This window comes from Astatotilapia calliptera, chromosome 5 (assembly GCF_900246225.1).
Source record: "Astatotilapia calliptera chromosome 5, fAstCal1.2, whole genome shotgun sequence".
In the NCBI taxonomy this organism is placed as follows: Eukaryota; Metazoa; Chordata; class Actinopteri; order Cichliformes; family Cichlidae; genus Astatotilapia; species Astatotilapia calliptera.
The window spans coordinates 19,200,761-19,222,101 of record NC_039306.1 but is presented as its reverse complement, the minus strand read 5'-3'; the positions used below and the strand labels follow the sequence as shown (position 1 = coordinate 19,222,101).

At 39.1% G+C, this 21,341-nt stretch overlaps 1 protein-coding gene across 1 annotated transcript; it reads left to right on the top strand.

Annotated features, from left to right (window-relative positions):
• Positions 1-1,382: 1,382 nt before the first annotated feature.
• Positions 1,383-17,385, top strand: LOC113022424 (inter-alpha-trypsin inhibitor heavy chain H3-like). The gene is made up of 20 exons (XM_026167816.1): positions 1,383-1,577; positions 1,941-2,101; positions 2,231-2,335; positions 4,267-4,429; positions 4,524-4,634; positions 5,723-5,851; positions 5,968-6,084; positions 6,179-6,347; positions 6,441-6,551; positions 6,706-6,887; positions 6,992-7,171; positions 7,263-7,384; positions 8,307-8,551; positions 9,056-9,112; positions 9,242-9,283; positions 9,765-9,875; positions 9,955-10,132; positions 16,623-16,771; positions 16,971-17,055; positions 17,147-17,385. Exons 1-20 carry the CDS (start codon positions 1,506-1,508, stop codon positions 17,259-17,261), a joined length of 2,604 nt encoding a protein of 867 aa, XP_026023601.1. The 5' UTR covers positions 1,383-1,505; the 3' UTR covers positions 17,262-17,385.
• Positions 17,386-21,341: the final 3,956 nt, after the last annotated feature.

Sequence of the window (21,341 nt, the reverse complement as noted above, 5' to 3'; positions counted from 1 at the left end):
ACGGTATGTATCACCAGCAGATAGAGGAGGTGGCTGATATCCAGAAATCCTACCAGTGGCTGGACAAAGCTGGACTGAAAGACAGCACAGAGGCACTAATCATGGCAGCACAAGAACAAGCACTGAGTACAAGATCCATAGAGGCTGGGGTCTATCACACCAGGCAAGACCCCAGGTGCAGGCTGTGTAAAGATGCTCCAGAGACAATCCAGCACATAACAGCAGGGTGCAAGATGCTAGCAGGCAAGGCATACATGGAACGCCATAACCAAGTGGCCGGCATAGTGTACAGGAACATCTGTGCCGAGTATAACCTGGAAGTCCCGAGGTCAAAATGGGAGATGCCCCCAAGGGTGGTGGAGAATGACCGAGCTAAGATCCTGTGGGACTTCCAGATACAGACGGACAAAATGGTGGTGGCTAACCAACCGGACATAGTGGTGGTAGACAAACAGAAGAAGACGGCCGTAGTGATCGATGTAGCGGTTCCGAATGACAGCAATATCAGGAAGAAGGAACACGAGAAGCTGGAGAAATACCAAGGGCTCAGAGAAGAGCTCGAGAGGATGTGGAGGGTGAAGGTAACGGTGGTCCCCGTGGTAATCGGAGCACTAGGTGCGGTGACTCCCAAGCTAGGCGAGTGGCTCCAGCAGATCCCGGGAATAACATCGGAGATCTCTGTCCAGAAGAGCGCAGTCCTGGGAACAGCTAAGATACTGCGCAGGACCCTCAAGCTCCCAGGCCTCTGGTAGAGGACCCGAGCTTGAAGGATAAACCGCCCGCAGGGGCGTGCTGGGTGTTTTTTTTAATATATATATATATATATATACCCCCCCAAAAGAAAAAAAAAATCTGCTCGGTTCATCAAGACATCACATATTTTAAAAAAGCTAGGCTCATTACAACCAGGGGGAACACCGCACTCCCGGCACATTGTGCCTCGACCTCCTGGTCGACGAGCCGGTGGCCTCTGAAGGGTGCGCCCAAAACATTTGCAAGATCTTGCAGAAGTTTTGTGAGCACTCGCAAAAGTTCATCTTAATTTTTTTTTCTGTCCCTTGTGTGGCTCCGTACTCCAGTCCTTGTCACATTCATACTGTTTCAAAAAAACTGTTCATACTTGCAAATAAACTTTTTTTGTTCTGAGACAATAATATTACTCAAATTCACCAATAGTGAAAAGCTAGATTGTTACTATATATCTTTCACTTTGATTTGTCAGAGTGCTATTGCTTATCACAAATGAAAAAGACAGCTGTGGGATCAAAGTTTGGCCTCGTTTGGCTCAAGTGCACAGGTTTGACCCTCAATGTAAACATTAAAGGTCTAATAAAGTGCTGGGTAAGCAGTAAATTACTGTTTACAGGGAATGTTTGTGTGAGGGGATGTTTGTGTAAGCGAGTGAGTTTGCCCTTTAAAAAAAACTTTGTGCATAATAACAGTGTCCTTGTTTAAGGTTAAAAGAGCGTATCAGCTGCTTTGCTGGTATTTTGGTTAGAGGCATCATGGGGAGAACTGTGGTGAAAATCACACTCATAGGACTCCTTTTTGCTTTGGCTTCCACGCTGCCAAACAAGGTAAGTTCAGTAGACCCAAAGGACCAAAAGAGCACTTCAAGGGAACAGAATAGAAGATAATGTAATATCCTTTGAAGTGAAGAAATACTGACTGTGTGCACATGTTTACTTTATCCTTTGTCTGAGATCAGGGTAAAAAGTGGTCTATTAATTTATTTTAATGTTTAGAGCTTGGCATTTAATAAAGGTGTTGGTCAGTGCTAGGTTAAGGATAAATTGGCCTTTCTGATTATTTGATTAAGTGATTTATTCATATATATGTGGGTTTTTTTATAACTTGTAATACTGTCATGTTATTTGGACATTGGAAAGACCTGGAGAGAGTTAGGTTTTCTGTGAAATGTGCCCCCTGTGTTTGCTCAGGATGACTGGGACATCTACAGCTTTCACTTCAACTCCACAGTGACCAGTCGTTATGCCACCACTGTCATCACAAGCCGTGTGGCCAATCGTATGAACGAGTCAAAGGAAATTGAATTCCATGTTCGGATTCCCAAGAATGCCTTCATCAGTAAATTTCGAATGTGTGTGAAGTTAAAAGGATCTGTAACCATCCAGAGATATTTGCAAATAAAGAATTCTACACTAAAGAACAAAGTACAGGATACTCAGTAGTGTGTATTCACACAAGATCTTTTCTTGGTCCTCTTCAGGTTTATTGATGGCCAGGTTTATGATGGTGTTGTGAAAGCTAAGGAGCAAGCTCAGCAGCAGTACACTGAAGCTGTGTCCCGTGGTGAAAGTGCTGGACTTGTCAGGTATTAACTAAATGATTAACTTATACATATTGTACAAATACACTGAGTGCTCTTTTGGATAAAAAAGAAGCAAAATTGTCACGGCCGAGGCCGCCTCAAAAGTGAAAGGACTCAAATGCTGGACGCCGAACAGCACGTAAGTAGTTTTAGAGACGACGTTTATTTACTCAGTAAGTGTTCATAAACTGGAAAGTGAGGTTAACAAGTGCGAAGTGCCACAACTGAATCAAAGGGGTCAATCTGGTCTTGGTCAGTGGAAACAGCCGTTCCAGGGATTGGGCTGGAGGGAGAGTCACACACTGGGTCCAGGGAAAGGGTCAGAGTCACTGTAAATAGAGTACAGACGTTCAGGTATGGTTCAGGAGAAATATGGATAAGCTGTTCGTTCTGAATCTTCCTTCGTACTGCGTACTTGCCGCGGGTGGTCGGTGGTGACGTGCAGGGGTGAGTGGTCCGGGTGTGTGGTCCGAAATTCCTGGCGTAGAGGCAGGGAGGCAGGCAGGTGGTTCGGGTGAACAGCCCATGGGACTGTCAGGTGGTCCAGCGTCTGGGTTGGAGCTCTTCGGCAGAGATTAGTGTTTGGCAGCTTGGTGTGGTAGGGTTAGCTGAGAAGTCCCCGGCTAAATTACCCACAGGTGTGAGCAATCAGCAGAACACTGAGGCCCCTCCCAGGGGTGGAGATGCCGGCTCGGAGGGAGACACAGTGGCACACACCCGGACCATGACACAAAATACCCCCAAAAGGTTGATTCTGTTCATCTGGACGTAGCATTTTCAGTGGGAGAAATATTTCGTCACTTATCCGCAATCTTATAAACAGTACATTTGCACAATAAAACTAGCCCACTGAATGAACAATGGGCTGTGAGGTCAGTTCCTTGATCATTAATATGCAAATTGTCATGACCATTGATCCACAACCACTGATCAAGGCCCATGAGTACCATTCACAGAGAGTTGGGAAATGGCTGCAATCACAGCATTGTAAGATGGCGAAAGATGTACCCTTAGGCCCTCGCCTCAATTCAGAGATGGTCTTTCCCTTTTCACGTGAATGGCCTCCTTGACTCCTCGCTCAAACCAGCTTTTCTCCTTGTCCAGAATTTTTACATCCTCACCTTCTGCTTTGTGCCATTCGCTTCGCCAGAAGTTGTTTAGTTTCCCCGATGTATAAATCATGGCAATCCTCATGGCACTTAGCAGTGTACACTATAATCACTAGGTTTGACTCTCATCATCCACTGGAGCACAAACTGGGTGTTATCGGGATGCTACAACACAGAGCAAACACTATCCCCACAGATACAGCAGCCAGGGAAGCAGAAGAGCATCACATCAAGAAGGCCCTGAGTAAATGTGGCTATCCCAGCTGGACATTTGCTAAAGCTGGGAAGGCGCCTAAAGAAAGCTCCAGCTGATCCAGGAGAGAAGGACAACTGCTGCCTAAGTGAAAACCGTTGGTGATCCCGTGTGTGTCAGGAGTATCAGAATAGTTAAAACACATTTTTTCTAAACATCCCATCTTTGTGGCTTTTAAACCCCAAAGCACGCTGCACCAAAAATTGGTCCACCCCAAGGATCAAGTTCCCTGGGGGGCTAAGGTTACATCTTTTGCCATCTTACAATGGTGTAATTGCAGCCATTCCCCAACTCTCTGTGAATGGTACTCATGGCCATTGATCAGTGGTCTTTGATCCATGGACTTTGATCAGTGGTTGTTAATCAATGGTCATGACAATTTAATATTAATGATCAAGGAACTGTCATTCAAAATTAGCTTGTTCTGTTCTGGTTTCTCTTCTTTCTTTTTTTTCTAAAATAATGTTAATTGTGAATAGGAAAACATAATTTGAGTTAATCTTATTCCCTTTTCAAGTTCAAACTACAGCCATAATTACAATTTAGTAAAATGATTATTGTTTCTGCTTTAGTTCTGTAGGGAGGACACTGGAGGAATTTAAGACCTCTGTAACTGTGGCTGCTCACAAAAAGGTCACTTTTGAACTCACATATGAGGAACTGATGAAACGCACACATGGCAAATACGAGCTGCAAATTCATGCTCGACCCATGCAGCCTGTCAGAGACTTCAAGGTGACTGTCTTTTTGGTATCTATTAGTGGAAAATGCTGAGATAACAGCACACATGATGAGATCTTTTATTTTACTTTATTGTATTTATTACCAGGTGGATGTGTACATTCATGAAGAAGCCGGCATCAGTTTCATCGATGTGAAAGGAGGCCTGAGCACCAACGCCCTCGCTAATGCCATCACCAAAACACATGCAGATAAACAGGTACTGAAATCTTTTTGTTGTAGAACAGTAAAACAATTATCAGCTTTCTAATAGACAGTGTGAGGTACTAACAGATCATTATTAATTTGCAGTAAGACGCAGCTTAATCTCAGAGTGTAAAATGTATGATTATAAAATGATCAAAATGCACAAATAACCATTACGGTAATGATGATATTTCTTCCAAAATTATAGCTCATTTCTCATCATTGTACAGAAGAATTGGGTTGAAAGCAGGGGTATTCAGCTAACATTTCTTTAAGCAAAGATCCGGATTATCATAATGTGAAATTATTTCGTTTGCGATTTTAGACTGTCAAATCAAATGAAATCAGTACAATTGCAAAACCTTTTGACAAATAATTTGAAAAATAATTCCAAAATGATTATTGGTCACACAGCATAGAACTGAACATTGCTTAAAATTCTCATACACCTGTGGAGGTGCACACTGATGATTAGTTTGATTATGTTCACTTTGGACAAAACTGCCTTGCTTTTGTGTGTGGAGCCAAACATTGTCAGGATACATAAGGCTACTTTCCTTAAACCTGAAAAAGTTGTCCCAGGAACCATTTGAATCCAGAGAGTGGAAAGATCAGTTCTTACAAACTGCTCTTTCAGGCAGTTTATAATTGCCTAAAGCGCAGGTAAAACTGCATGTGTTGTATCTTTTCTTCTTATACTATCCTTTCAACTTACTACATCTCAACTATTGGCACTGTAGAGACCAGTGTTTATCACCTGGAATCCACAGAGTTGATTGGCTGAGTAGTAATGGGATGGCTAAACTCACATCCAATGCTTTTTCAAAACCTGGACCATGGTCCACCTGTTAATGACATCTGGTTTAATGTTTTAATCCTTGAATACATTCTCATTCCATTTTCTTCTAAAGGTTGGGCTTCTCCAACACTCTTTGTATGTAAAGTCATGTTGCGTTAATTTGAGACAAATTAGTAATTCTGACAATGTTTCATTTAGGATTTTTAACAATACAAATATCAGCCCAAAAAGGAAAACAGAAAATAAAATCACTGACATCTCTCTCTACCAAGTTCCTAAACTCTGATTCACTCTGTTTCCAGGCGTGGGTGTATTTCTATCCAACAGTCGACCAACAGAAAATGTGTGACAGCTGTGGAGATCAGGGTATGAATGGAGATTTGGTTATTGTTTATGACGTTAACAGGGATAATGGACTGGGACACATCAAGGTAAACCCTGGTCTTTTAGCAACACAAACCGTATGACTTGGGCTAAAAAGCTTCTTGAATAATCCTATAACCAATCAAGTTTTGTTTTTTGTTTTTTTTTCATAACGCCGCCTTAGAAATCTGACGGGTACTTTGTTCATCATTTTGCACCATCTGATCTTCCACGGATACCAAAAAATGTCGTCTTTGTTATTGATCAAAGTGGCTCAATGGAGGGGAGAAAAATTGAGCAGGTAAAGTATTTGAAGGGTCAGTTTCTGATATGATTTTACATTTTTAATGAAAAGAAAAACAATATGTAGCCATGAATTATGTTTTCTTACCCAGACTAGGACCGCATTAATCCACATTCTGAATGATCTGGCAGAAGATGATCACTTTGGTCTGATCACTTTTGATGACAGAATTTCTTACTGGAAGCGAGAACTCGTTCAGGCCAACAGCAAAAACCTGGAAAGTGCCAAAAACTTTGCACGCAATATTCAAGACAGAGGATGTGAGAAGTTGCAGTAAATACACATTTTGGAATATCAACAGTTGGGAGGAGAATAGCAGTACTGAAAATGCATTTGTTGTTGTTGCATTTCAGCCACAGACATAAATAAAGCAGTGGTGCAAGGAGCACGTATGCTGAATGCACATAACAGAGAAGGTTCAGCATCTATCCTTATACTTCTCACAGATGGAGACCCAACCTCAGGTTGTAATAAAACACATCTGTAAACAAATGTACACAAATATTTCATGAAACCGAGATCTTTATGAGCTTATTGTGGTTAAAAGTCCTGATTTATTATGACTTATGAGACTACATTGTTTCTGAGCTGAACTGGGTATGTCTTGTCTTTTTTCAGGGGTGACAAATCTGGAGAAAATCCAGTCAAATGTAAGACAGGCTATTGCAGGCAAATTCCCACTGTACTGTCTCGGTTTCGGTTTTGATGTTAATTTCAATTTCCTTGAGAAAATGTCGCTGCAAAATAACGGTGTGGCACGACGGATTTATGAAGACTCTGATGCTGATTTACAGCTGAAGGTATTTAAATTATGCATGCTCTTCTTTTATGTGATTTGAAACCCCTGAGAATTGAAAGAAGAAAAAAGCATGATTTGTATCACTTCCACACTGTATGTCAACAGGGTTTCTATGAAGAGGTGGCCACACCTCTACTGACAGATGTGACAATGATCTATGTGGGTGCGACCAATCTAACCCAGACTAAGTTCAGTCAGTATTATAATGGTTCTGAGATTGTGGTGACCGGACAGATCACAGATAATAATATTGAAACCTTCACCCCTCAAGTTGTGGCTATTTCGGTAAGAATCAATCCACAGGACTCATCAGGAGTACTCTTCTTAAACCGTTTTCCCTGTTGACTGACATTACATTGCATTTAAATTATTACAGAGTAATAGAAGAATAATATTCTCTAATCCAAATGAAACCGTGGAATCCACTCAAACAGTGTCTGATGACCGTATCCAGAGGGTTTGGGCGTACCTCACAGTTAAACAGCTTCTGGACAAAGAGTGAGTTTGACTTACAGCATCTTTCCTTGTATGACTCTGAAATGTGTTATCAGCTGTTATGTCTTTAAAATTTCTACCTCTACATCAGTGTCTTCAAAACACTATAAAATAAAAAAAAAATATAAAACTGTATTTATTTTATACTTTTCTTTGTTTATTTTTCTGATATTTTAAGCATATATAATCATTGAATGCTGTTTAGGATCACATTATATATACATTATAAGAAAAGTCTGGATATATTGAATGGATGTCTGAATATATAGAATTAAATGTAAACATACAGACTGAAACTTGAATGTATAGAATGAAATTTGAATATACAAGGTGTCAGAAAGACAGGTGAACTGCAGTAACACAATATGTTTTAAGTTTGTTAGATCAGGGCAGCAGGTTGAAATTAAGTCCCAAAATTCCAAGTAGAAGTCTGTTAAAGGGACATCAGATAATATGCCTGCAGTAATAAACTGTGTTCTCTTCAGTGTTGAATAGTTTGACATCAACATCTCCATTTCTTACCTTTCTATTAAATAGTCATGTACATCTCCCACATAAAATTATATTAGTACAATTATGTTTGTTCATCATCACTCATCTCCTTAAATTTCAAAAACAATGTTTTTCACATCTTTTTAAAGGCAGAGTTTTTACACTTAATCATACAAGTATGTTTCTCAGAAGCTAAGGATTTGGACAATATAGACAGCAAAGCTGTCTATGGTCTGGTAATGGATCTCTATGATTTGGCAAGACTGTATTTTGCCTGTAACAAACAATAGATTGTGTGTGTTTTTTATGAACTTTGCTGAATTGACTTTCAGTGAAGAAAATCTCTTAGATACATATTTTAGGACATGGATTCAGCTTAAAACCTGTAATGTGTGAAGTTACATACAAAACCATTTTACACTTTGTCACACAGGCTTCAATTATCTGGACCTGAGAAAGAGAAAGTGAAGAAGGAAGCTATGGAGCTGTCACTGAAGTACAGTTTTGTGACCCCTCTCACATCTATGGTGGTCACAAAGCCTCCAGGAGAAAACACAGATGTGCTTCATAAACCAAAGGAAGGTGAAACATCACGGAGATGGCAGTCGCCAGGAGGTCAACCCAATTTAGCACACTTTACTCCTGCTAGTGGGGGTTCTAGTGGGCGGGTTCATTCTGGTGAGCAAATCAAACCAATACAACAACATTCATCAGTTCAGCTGAGGAGACGATTGCTTACAGTACAGAGATGTTCTGTGAATGAAAGAAAGGGAGTATGAAATAGACTGAGTCAAATAGATGTGAGTCAGACAGAAGCAGGATGTAAGATGCAAGCTGAGGCAGCTTAAATTGGGTGGTACAAGTGGCTAGGTTAGTGTACAGGAACACCTGCCGCATAGGATTAGAAATCCCCATGGGAGACACCACTAAAGGTGTGTGTGTGTGTGTGTGTGTGTGTGTGTGTGTGTGTGTGTGTGTGTGTGTGTGTGTGTGTGTGTGTGTGTGTGTGAGTGAGCTATTTAAAGATTTAGTTAAGAACTTTAGTGTCAGGGCATGGATGTTAGTAAAAGCATTAATTAAACTCAATTATAAATGAATTAGTTATCCTTATTTATTATTATGTCCCCTGCATTGCCTCTAGCAATATTAACTTTATGTAATGTGTGTAAATGTTTTTTACAGCTGCTGATTTACATTATGGGTTTAGCTCCTACGATGACGTGCTCTATGTAGATGCAGGTACTGTATTGCATACATGGAATACTTTTTTTGTTCTAAGACAGTCAAAGATTTTTTATTGTCATGCAATGTCAACCAGAGATCTGAAATTTTCTGCTATGTAACTAGTGCTGTTTAAATTATTTGCAGGTTATTTAAAGGCTACCCATGTCCCAATTGAAGTAACTGACGGTACTGTATTGCATAGATGGAATACTTTTTTTTTCTAAGAAAATCAAAGACTTTAAAGAGGGGACTTTGGAAAAAAAAATCCTCAAAAAAAAAGAAAAGGGGAAAAACAATTTTTGGATAAAATGGTCTTTAGTGCTATGCATGATAAAGTCTCTTACACTTTTATTGGAAAACTTGTATTTATAGGTGAAAATTTAAAAAAATCTATATCACCATGACACTTTCTTAACTTAAGGCAAGTTTTCTAACATTCTATGACTGCATGGGAAACTTTTTTTTTTTAATATAAAAATTGATTCATTTTCAGAATTGTGAAATAGACAAAGTATGTAAAATTAAAAAAGTGTTTTATGTTTACTTTTCCAAAACTCTGAAAAAAAAATTCAAAAATGCCCAATGCATTAAAAGAGTTGAGTAGGTGTTGATTGCACAGGTCTTTATTTTCAGATTCCAGTCTAACTTTTTGTCTCTATACCTCCAGCTCCTCTTCTCCACAGGTTTTTGCTCAACTCAACTGGGAATCAGACTGTTCCACTTTGCTTTGACTTCAGTGGAGCTATAATCCTTAAACTATTTCACCACCCCAGCAGAGGTCAGTAGTAGTCTTTCTTGTGAGTATTTTCATATTTCTCCCCTAGTGGTTAAACAGCAGCATTTCTCTTTTGTTCTAGACCTGTCTGTTAATGGTGAGCTAGATTCAATTGCAACTGGAGGTTTCAGCAAAATTTTTATACACCTCAAAACTCATCAGCATGTTGAGGTTGATGCTGAATCACAGAGAGTCACTGTACGAGATGGACAGACGGTGACATATCAAGCTGCTGGACAGGATCCCTCAACAGTTGGCAGGTGATTTTGCAATATACAGTGGGGCAAAAAAGTATTTAGTCAGCCACCGATTGTGCAAGTTCCCCCACTTAAAATGATGACAGAGGTCAGTAATTTGCACCAGAGGTACACTTCAACTGTGAGAGACAGAATGTGAAAAAAAAAATCCATGAATTCACATGGTAGGATTTGTAAAGAATTTATCCGTAAATCAGGGTGGAAAATAAGTATTTGGTCACCTCAAACAAGGAAAATCTCTGGCTCTCACAGACCTGTAACGTCTTCTGTAAGAAGCTTTTCTGTCCCCCACTCATTACCTGTATGAATGGCACCTGTTTGGACTCATCATCTGTATAAAAGACACCTGTCCACAGCCTCAAACAGTCAGACTCCAAACTCCGCCATGGCCAAGACCAAAGAGCTTTCGAAGGACACCAGGAAAAGTATTGTAGACCTGCACCAGACTGGGAAGAGTGAATCTACAATAGGCAAGCAGCTTGGTGTGAAAAAATCAACTGTGGGAGCAATCATCAGAAAATGGAAGACATACAAGACCACTGATAATCTCCCACGATCTGGGGCTCCACGCAAGATCTCATCCCGTGGGGTCAAAATGATCATGAGAACGGTGAGCAAAGATCCCAGAACCACACGGGGGGACCTGGTGAATGACCTGCAGAGAGCTGGGACCAAAGTAACAAAGGTCACCATCAGTAACACACTACAACGGCAGGGAATCAAATCCCGCAGTGCCAGACGTGTTCCACTGCTGAAGCCAGTGCATGTCCAGGCCCGTCTGAAGTTTGCCAGAGAGCACATGGATGATACAGCAGAGGATTGGGAGAATGCCATGTGGTCAGATGAAACCAAAGTAGAACTTTTTGGTATAAACTCAACTCGTCGTGTTTGGAGGACGAAGAATACCGAGTTGCATCCCAAGAACACCATACCTACTGTGAAGCATGGGGGTGGAAACATCATGCTATGGGGCTGTTTTTCTGCCAAGGGGACAGGACGACTGATCCGTGTTAAGGACAGAATGAATGGGGCCATGTATCGTGAGATTTTGAGCCAAAACCTCCTTCCATCAGTGAGAACTTTGAAGATGAAACGAGGCTGGGTCTTCCAACATGACAATGATCCAAAACACACCGCCCGGGCAACAAAGGAGTGGCTCCGTAAGAAGCATTTGAAAGTCCTGGAGTGGCCTAGCCAGTCTCCAGACCTCAACCCCATAGAAAATCTGTGGCGGGAGTTGAAAGTCCGTGTTGCTCGGCGACAGCCCCAAAACATCACTGCTCTCGAGAAGATCTGCATGGAGGAATGGGCCAAAATACCAGCTACTGTGTGTGCAAACCTGGTAAAGACCTATAGTAAACGTTTGACCTCTGTTATTGCCAACAAAGGTTATGTTACAAAGTATTGAGTTGTATTTTTGTTATTGACCAAATACTTATTTTCCACCCTGATTTACGAATAAATTCTTTACAAATCCTATCATGTGGATTCATGGATTTATTTTTCACATTCTGTCTCTCACAGTTGAAGTGTACCTCTGGTGCAAATTACTGACCTCTGTCATCATTTTAGGTGGGGGAACTTGCACAATCAGTGGCTGACTAAATACTTTTTTGCTCCACTGTAATGGTCAAAACGTATGTTCTCACAGTATTGTTTACAGATGTGTGCCCTTATTCAGTTCTTTTCCCAGGATTTACATGAGGCAATCAGTATATACATCTCTGATGTCAGTTATATATATGACAAAACATTTGCTGGGAAATGAAACCTTAAAAGGGCAGTTTGGGCCGTTTATTATTTTGATTCTACACTTTTTTGTACGGAGTATTTTGTGAGATTTGGCCAAATCTCACTAATTTAAACATGTCTGCCATAAAATTAAAATAAAAGGTTAATTTCTATCACAACTACAAACACATCAGTAGCAGTGTATAAGCTTTGTAGCACAATATTTACTTTATATTTTTTAAAAGGCTCAAATTATGTCATTTGCTTTAACCATCCAACACACAAGCTCTCAAGCTGAGATACCCAGAGAAACCAAGAACATGGTGGTGAGAGGTCTCACTCTTTAGTAACAGGAAAGAAAAAGAATCCAACAAAATAATTTCTGGATGCAACAGCAACTCTTCAATATTGGAATATTGTAAGGCAAATATACCAGGACAAAAAAGGTTTTGGATGGGAAAAGCTAGGAACACCTTGCAGAAAGGCCAAAAAATTAATTCTGTTCATCCAATTCAATTCAATTTATACAGCAATAATAGATTCTTTTCATCATCAGCGTTTTCAGTGGCAGAAATTTGTCACTCATCCAAGTGACCTTTCCAGTCTCAGTTGACTGCAAGTTTCCCAAACCTTATAAACAGTACATTTGCACAATGACTGAAACTAGCACTGAATGAACAATGGGCTGTGAGGTCAGTTTCTTGGCCATTGATATGCAAATTGTCCTGACCATTGATCAACAACCACTGATCGAAGCATCATCTTAAAATGGCCTGCGGAGACAAATGGGATAAGCTTCTTTAGCCATACAACATATGATATCCTTCCATCACCTGTCCCATCCTGTCCCCACTGTTCAGTTCCAGTCAGTCTCAAGCACGTATTAGCTGTGTCCCAATTCAGGAATCGCATCTTTCGAAGGATTCAGCCTCCGCTGTCTACGTAAGCTGGGTCCTTCGAAGGCTGAGAAGGCCAGAAGTCTGAGGCTGTTAAATGGGATTGTCTAGCCTTAGTCGCACTGCTCAGGTTGCCCAGCAACCATGCTTCTAGCCGCTAGAAACGTTTTATAGAGGATGGTTTGACAGAATGAAGGCAAAAAAAATCATCTTTTTCTTGTTTCATGAGGTTTTTTTTATTTGTTAAGTATCTGAGGCTGAGACCACAGGACTTTAAAAACATGATTGTTGGGCTTCATTTCTATACCAAACAATAATTTTAAGATTAGGTAATAAATAACAATTAGTAACAATTAGTAATAACAACTAATGTTGTTCATGAGACTTGTGCCATCTCATTTTGGTCATGTAAATATGATATGGTCAATATTAAATTTATTGTATTAAATTAAAAACATACAGCACTGAACTTGAACTGTGTTTCAAATACTGAGCTTTAATAAAGATTCAAGTTGCATTTATTTATTCCTATCACTTTATATCTTCATCTCAAACACAGTACATCTTTTATAGTGTAAATATAGATGTATTGTATATAAGAGAGATAAATATTGTTTTGTAAATATGTTGGCATTATTAAATTTGTCTGAATGCTTACATATATGGGTAAAAAGAAAATCTATGAGCTGGGATAACTGTCTGCTTGTGATAAAATGAAAAATGAAAATGTAGACTAATATATTAAATATTCCCTAATATAAACATGTTTTACTGCCTTCATAGTTTTTAACTTGAAGGCCTTGAATACTTTTTCTGACTCTAAAAACAGTTGAATGATAAACTCATTTTAACATTACCTAATAAGACTGATAATTAGGACAGACAATTGGTTATTTTAAACATTTCTAGCAGTCCTTCACAAAGAGGGAACACTCTCTCTCAGCTGGTGCTGGCTCTTCCTCCTCCTCTTTGGGGTCCTTAGGGACTAAGTAAAGAACTATACAAATACAGGCCATTTACCATTTACCTCTTCCTCAGACTCTGCTTAGTTTGTCCTGGTGGGTCATCAGGGGTGCAAAACCTCACAGATGATCTGCAGCAGCGGGTTCCTTAGTCTGTCCTCACTCTGGCGACTTGCAGTTCTCAAACATGGAAATCAAATGTGCAATAAGCTGTAGGATTCAAACACACTTGTAACTTATGCTTATTCTTTTATTTAACAATCAGAGAGAAAGAAAAAGAGAGAGAAGGGAAAAGTGCAGGACAGACAGAAAGGTGAAAGTCTCAGGTGGCAAACACTACTAAAAACAGCAACAGAGAATGAGTATTTTCTGTTTGTTATATAAGGAGTACTAAATAAGATAAGATACCTTTATTAGTCCCACAAGGGGAAATTTCATGTTAAGGCTGCCGGCCCAGTCGGTACATTGGCCACATGTTTGGCTCCTATGACTAAAGCACCTTTTTTTTAGCTTAACAAGTGAACCGTTGGCACTAACATCACTAATGTCACGTGACGTTGCCACCATGTGGCCAACAGTAATGTTTTAATGTTCTTTGTTATTAAAACTAGAGATGGACCGATCCGATATTACGTATCGGTATCGGTCCGATACTGACCTAAATTACTGGATCGGATATCGGAGAAAAATAAAAAATGTAATCCGATCCATTAAATATCACGAAAGCACCTCACAAAACTTGCAACACGCCGTAACTCGCCTCAGAACGTTAGCACGTCGGAGCAGTATGCATCACGTGATAGAGCGGCTGTGGAGCTTCGCTAGCAACCCGGCATTTCATCTCCGACAAAGTTATCCCCGAGAGAAGTAAAGAAAGTGTGTAAGTCCATCTCTGAATGTAAAGCATTCCTGCGTTAAGCTTAACAAGCGACTGCCTGTTCTTGCTGCTACTTCAATCATGAAACTGCTTAATGATCAGCTGATCGGCTTTTCTGTCGCGAGTCGGTCTCTCTTGTTTGTTTTTGGCCCACTTTGCACCAGAAAGAGGAAACCAGCGGATAAACAACAGCAGCACGTTTAAGCTTGATAAGCTGTTGTTAGAATTTATTTAATATTACTTTCTACTCGAGGATCTTTTTCTATGTAGCTGACGGCTGGTAACTGTGCAGGGGCGGATCTAGCAAAGTTTAGCCAGGGGGGCCGATAGGGCATTAACAGGGAAAAGGGGGCACAAAGACATACTTTTCTTTCTTATTCTCATTTAAAATGTCTAGCTTTTAATAAATAATTATCTGACACCCAAAGTTTTAATTTGATGCAAAATGAATAGAAGTCCATTACTGTATATAGTTACTATTAAGTCTAATATATATACCCTAGTAAGCTATAGTACTTTTTCCTTTGGGAAGGTACCATCTGTGCAGTCTGCAATTCTGTTGAAGAAAGATGCTGAATCTATTTAATATTTCTTGAAAAATAATTGATTTCTGTGCATTTTTTTTCACACTGCATCAAATTAAGGTTGATTACGTCGATTAAGCATCATGAGGTGGAGCGTGAGGGGTGGTTCCCCATTTTTTATTTATTTATTTTTGTTGTTGCTGGGAGTTGGAACCCTATTAGTTAGGTTGCTTAATATTTACGCTAAGTACTCTTTAAAATGCCAGAATAGGGAGGATGGTGTAGGTTTAAGTTTATTAGATTGATCAGTATTGCTGAACTATGAAATTTTTTTTTTTTTGCATACAGGTATAACAGAATAGCTTTAGTGTAGTTGTTGTTTTAAACTTGAGTATGAACTTATACAAAATGCAGCAAGATATTTAAAAAAACAGTTTTGTTGATTAAAAAACACTATATCGGATTCATATTGGTATCGGCAGATATCCAAATTTATGATATCGGTATCGGTATCGGACATAAAAAAAGTGTTATCGTGCCATCTCTAATTAAAACATTTGCATTGCCACATAAATAAGTGATATAAAATTCAATACTTAATTTTAAATATGTACTCTTCGGCTGCCCCCCTTCAGCCGTTGGCCATTTTTTTCAAAAAAAACAAACAAAAACTATCCACCGCTGTGCTATGAATCCTGGGATATGCTGGGCCTGACCACTTGACCCATCCTTCAAATCGGGGGAATAGGAGGACACATTTGTGGGCCGCATTTGGAGCAGCCCTCGAATTGGGACAGCCTTCGTCACCTGGCTGGGACATAATCGGCCTTCAAATGCGGCCTCCGAAGGATGCAGCCCCTGTATTGGGACACAGCTACTGATTGCTTGTAATACCAGTCTGACACATAGAAGATACAACTTGACACACCACCAGGTATCGAGATGCCTGGCAGCTGCACTAGAGCACATGCACATGCAGATTTCCCAGAGGCTTGGAGGACAGGCCTGTAGGACAGTCATCAAAACACTGTCAGGGATGCATGCATGTATGCAGATCTATACAGAAACACCCAAGTGAAGATACATAAGTGACGATTATCAATCTTCGATCGAGTAGGAGGAAATCCAAAGGTGTGTGCTGATATTTTGGGATTGTAATATTTATAAAGTTTTCATTAATTTCATGAATTTTGTTTTTTACAACCAATGCTTGAATCAAAGGCCCTGCACACTCATGGTGAACCACAAAAAGTGGCTTGACTTATTTTCAATGACACTAGCTTTTGTCAAGCTTAGAAAAGTTTCTATTACCGTATCATTGCCTTGTTGTACCTTCCAGGTAGAAGCAAGTTTGTTGGATTACATGGAGTTGTGACATTGTGAAATGTCTATTACAGCCCTCAGTCGGACAGTAGTCAGCCAAGACTAGTGAAATGATCTGTGAAGGTTTTTAAAATCTTCAAAGAGCTTTAAAATATTCATATAAAGTCCATATTTTTCCAGTGTGACAGTGATTGTGCGCGACACTGAAATTCACATTGCATCTGATGACATTCTCCTGGTCATCTCACAACATGAGAAAAATGGCCAAAGACTCCTTTGGCCTGTTTTAAGACAGCAACCCTCAACCAACGACATCGAAGGACTTTTAGGTGAGTGAAACGACATGCATGCACATACTTTGTTCATTGCTTAAGAAATAAATGAATTTGTCAGTGTCATGTTAAGAATATTAACAAAGTTTGCACTGAGCATAAGTGGTTTCTGTAAAAGTACCTTGTTGCTGTGTCTGTTTTAGTATCTGGTTTTCAGTGTCAGTTCTTGTTTCATTGTTTTACTCCCTTTTTCCAGCTGTAAAGCCAGCAGTGTATGAGGTGGTGCAGCAAGTTCCTGTCACAAAACTAAAGATTAAAAACCAAGAGATAGATGTTACAAGGTAAATTTTTTGTAATGTTTACAGTTTATTCATTCAAAACATAAAACTGTTTAAGATTCCACCAAGACATGAGCTTGTTTTGCTTTTGTAGTGACAACGCTACTGACTACAGCGTCGACCCTCCTGTCACAAAGAACTGCTGGCTTATGTCTGCTGATTCTGCCCTGCAGAGGCCACTGGCAGGTTTTTTCGTGGCACAACTTTAAGTGTGAACTATGCTGAATTACTAGAAAATATTTGGTTTAAAAGTAGAGAAAACATTTTCTTACTGTGGAAAATGTCCTTCCACCTGTTCAAATGAACAAATAAAGTATCCCAGATTGCAAAATGGCTCATGTCTACATAATTTTATTAAAGAAAGAAAGAAAATAAAGAAATATGGATTTGGAGATTGTGGTGCCAAAATAATACATCTAACCATGTGAATTCTAATGAAACGATTACACAGAAAAAATCCACTGTGTTACTTCAGTGAAGTTTCTAATCTGACCCAAATCTAATAAATGACAATAGATAGAGTAAGAGGTTAGAGATTAAGAGATTACTATTAAGAGATTAATAGGCATTTATTCTACACTTTGTTGTTAAACAGAAAGTTAAAACTAATTAGATTATTTTAGTTAAATGAAATATGCTTTGCTGGGTGATTTGTCTGAAAGAGAGTTATACTGTAGAAAAGGGTTGTGCAAACTCAGGGGCTACACTGTGCTGGAAAGTATGACAATGTGGTCGGGTTCGCCATTCATTGTTTACAAAGGAATTTCAGTGTTAATACTTACATTTACTTTTAGTGGTAACAGTGTGGTTGATCAACCTTTTTTGCCAGTGCATCAAAGTCTGGTGTTAGTTTTGTTGTGGCAATTCTCAGAACAGATCGGAGGTGTTCATCACTCAAATGGGACCTGTGGGGTTCTTTTGTTGGTGTTCATCACACTAAAAGACTGTTCACAAACACACACACGTAGCGCCAAAAACATCAGCATCCTCCGTGCCAGCTTCTGGATTTTTGTAGATTTTGTTGGTCTTAATAAAGTATAAAACTCATCCAGTTTAAGAAAGTTGAACTTCTCCTAAGGCAATGTCACATTGGAGATCAATCAGTTCCAATTGCAACTCTGCCTAATGCATCACCTGGTGGAATGTCAGTCAAATGAATGTAGTCATAATTATTATATTATTTGATTTGGGCAATTCTGTAGCAATCTTTGGCAGGCCAGACTAAAAAGACCAAAAGGCCAGATGTGTCCTGCAGGCCGTAGTTTGCCCACCTCTGCTGTAGAACGTTTGCATATCAATCACAAATTCAAATCATTTTAAATCTTGGTTAAATATCATTAACAGAGAAATCGTCTTACAACACTTATTAGCTGCTGGCCTCATATCGTTTGCCTCATACTGCAAATACAAAATATTAAAGCATACTTGATTCAAGGATGTCCAACAAGTATGACTGTTTTAGTCAAAACAGTACTTATATTTCTTGAGAAAACACCCTTAAATAAACTGATCAGTGCAGTTTGTGAACTTAAGCAAACAGTTGCATTTATATACTGTTTGTGTGTCCTCATTTCCCAATATACCACCTTTACGTTTAACAAGATTTTTTTGTCAGTTCACCAAAACTCTTTAAAACTTGTCCTTTATACACTTTAGGGATTTTTAAAAGGATTTCAGGGTCAAACACATAAAGACATGTATTTCAAACTTCAGTTTATGATATATTTCTAAAATGTGAAAGAAATACAGATGCCTACATTTCATATAATGCAACGCATGATCATCTTTGAGATTATCAGTGTTACTTTTTTCAAACGTTAAAAGCCATTTCTATAGCCACAGGATACATTACACAACAGATTTGACAGACTTTACCTGAATAAAAACAGTAAAATGACCTATCAATATTGTCAAACACTGCTGTAAATCAGTGTTTTATTTACAGTGTATCGGTAAATAGTTAAAACAATGAGGTTTAAAATTGCAGAAAAATATTGTTGTTTGTTAGGTTTTATTAATTTTGTGCTAAAAGTACATGTAATGCATTTTTACTCGAATAAAATGATACATCAGTCAAAGTCAATATAATGTTGTAAAACTATTAACTGGGCTTATAATTACAACTATCTCTTTGAAAGTTTTGACTATATCACCTGTAATATGGGTTTTTACTTTTTGATGTAAATTCACATTAAAGCTGGGAGTTCTTCATCAAAGGACCCGATCCACAAACTCCAACATGATGGAAAGCGAACTCCATCCAATGCTGTTTTTTGGTTTTTTTTACACAGCAAAAAAGCTTCAGTAAGCCTCCAGAAGTTGTATTAAAATATTCAGATGAACTGTTAACTTAGTCTGATACCAGACTGCTGAAGGGAACAGGGGTGAGTCTAAAGGAGGACACTGGGTGTACCAGATCATATTAATTCAGATATTGTGTTAATTAATGTCCTAAGACCCGAACTCTTTCGTGGCATGCATTTTAATTTCTCTTTGCTATTTGGGCTTTATCATGTTCGACAGAATACTTGTCACGGCCCGGCAGACCAGCCTGAGGAATATTCAGCAGCAAATGGGCTTTGTTGTTGTTTTGCTTTCTCTCTTGTTCTCTCTCCTTCGTTCTCTCTCTCCCACTGTCGCCTGGGCAGAACTCATTATGGGTTTCTGCCTTTGGCCTACACACCTGTAGGATGATAAACACCGGCGTGTCATTAACCTGCCACTACTTAAAGGGAAGAAGCGAGGCTACTCATTGCTGAATCATTGTTTGACTTGTGTCAGTGAAACCCCGGCTTTGAGACTGCTTGCATCACTCTCTTGGATTGTGCATTTGTTCTAATTTGCCTTCTCGTTGTGTTTAGACACCCTGGACCTGTTCCTATTCCTTGTGGATACTTGAGTGTGAATGAGAGCAGAGTGGCTCGCAAAACGTTGTGTGTGACAGAACAGAAGTGAGAGTGTTTTCCCCATTCCTGTCCCTTGGATCCCCTGGAGACCCAACTCTTGCACTATTGTACATAGCACCTTATTCATTGTTGTACATATCATCTGGCATTTGTAAATGAATTCCTCTTTCTTTCTTTAAGCAACGGAGTCCCGCGCTTGAGTCCCCTAGTTTACCGTAACAAAGATATATATAGTCACAACACAATATATATATATACATATATATTTACTTATTTGATATTATTTGATTTGGTTTGAGATTGGACTGTAATTATTTTATTTAAGAAAATGTTTTCTTTATGAAAAAAACAACAACAACAAAAAACTGTGCACATCACAAGGACTTTGTTGCCACAAAGTCCTTGTGATGTGCACTGGTTTGACCCTCAGTGTCAACAATAAAGTTTACCGAAACTGCTGGATTTCTGGTAAATAACTGCTTTGGGGGAGTATCTTGCGTGGGTGGGAGGTGAAAGAAGAGGGAGAGAAAGTTTGCCCGTTAAAAAAAATTATGTACACAATAATCTTGTCCTTGTTTGACTTCAAAATACAGTTTCATCTGTGTTTGTGCTCTGCTAGGAGGCATCATGGGGAGAACTGTGGTGCAGTTCACTCTCATTGGGCTGCAGCTGGCTTTGGCTTCCACACTGCCAAACAGGGTCAAAATACATAAATGGCCATAGCACCACTTTAAGGATCCATAATTAAAAATTAAATATAAAGAGTTAAATAAATAGTTTAAAAGCCAAAAACAAAAGAAAACAAAACAAACTTTTTATGTACCTCTGCAATTCATATTTCACAAATAATGAGATATCTGAGGTGTGTGATTGAATATTTTGCGTCTCAGCATCTTTCTGTCAGTTCAACACCAAACTCTGTGGGGGTTGAAGGTTCTCATGACTATTCTCAGGATTATATCATGTTGTTCATGTGTGGTGTTTGTGTACAAGTCAGCTGACACATTAACACTGGCAGTTGTGCATTAGTTTGGAGATAAAAAGAAGGATTGGGGTAAGATGAAGTATTCTGCTAAGCAATATGAAATAATGTAATGTCCCATGAAGTGAAGAATTTCTAACTGTATGTGTTTGTATGTCTTCATTATCCTTTCTGTGCATCCACAATCACAGATCTCATTTTAATTGTTCAGGCTTGTTATTTGATGATGGTGTTGATTGGTTAAAGTAAATTTGGCTTGTTTGGTTGTTTGAACTATGGAAACATGTGTTGGATGTTTCTAATAACTCCCCTTATGATGCATAAAAAGTTGGTCTTCAGCAAATAAATGTAAGTGAGTGTCATGCTCTTTTGCGTGTGTGCCATGAAGACTAGATGAAAAA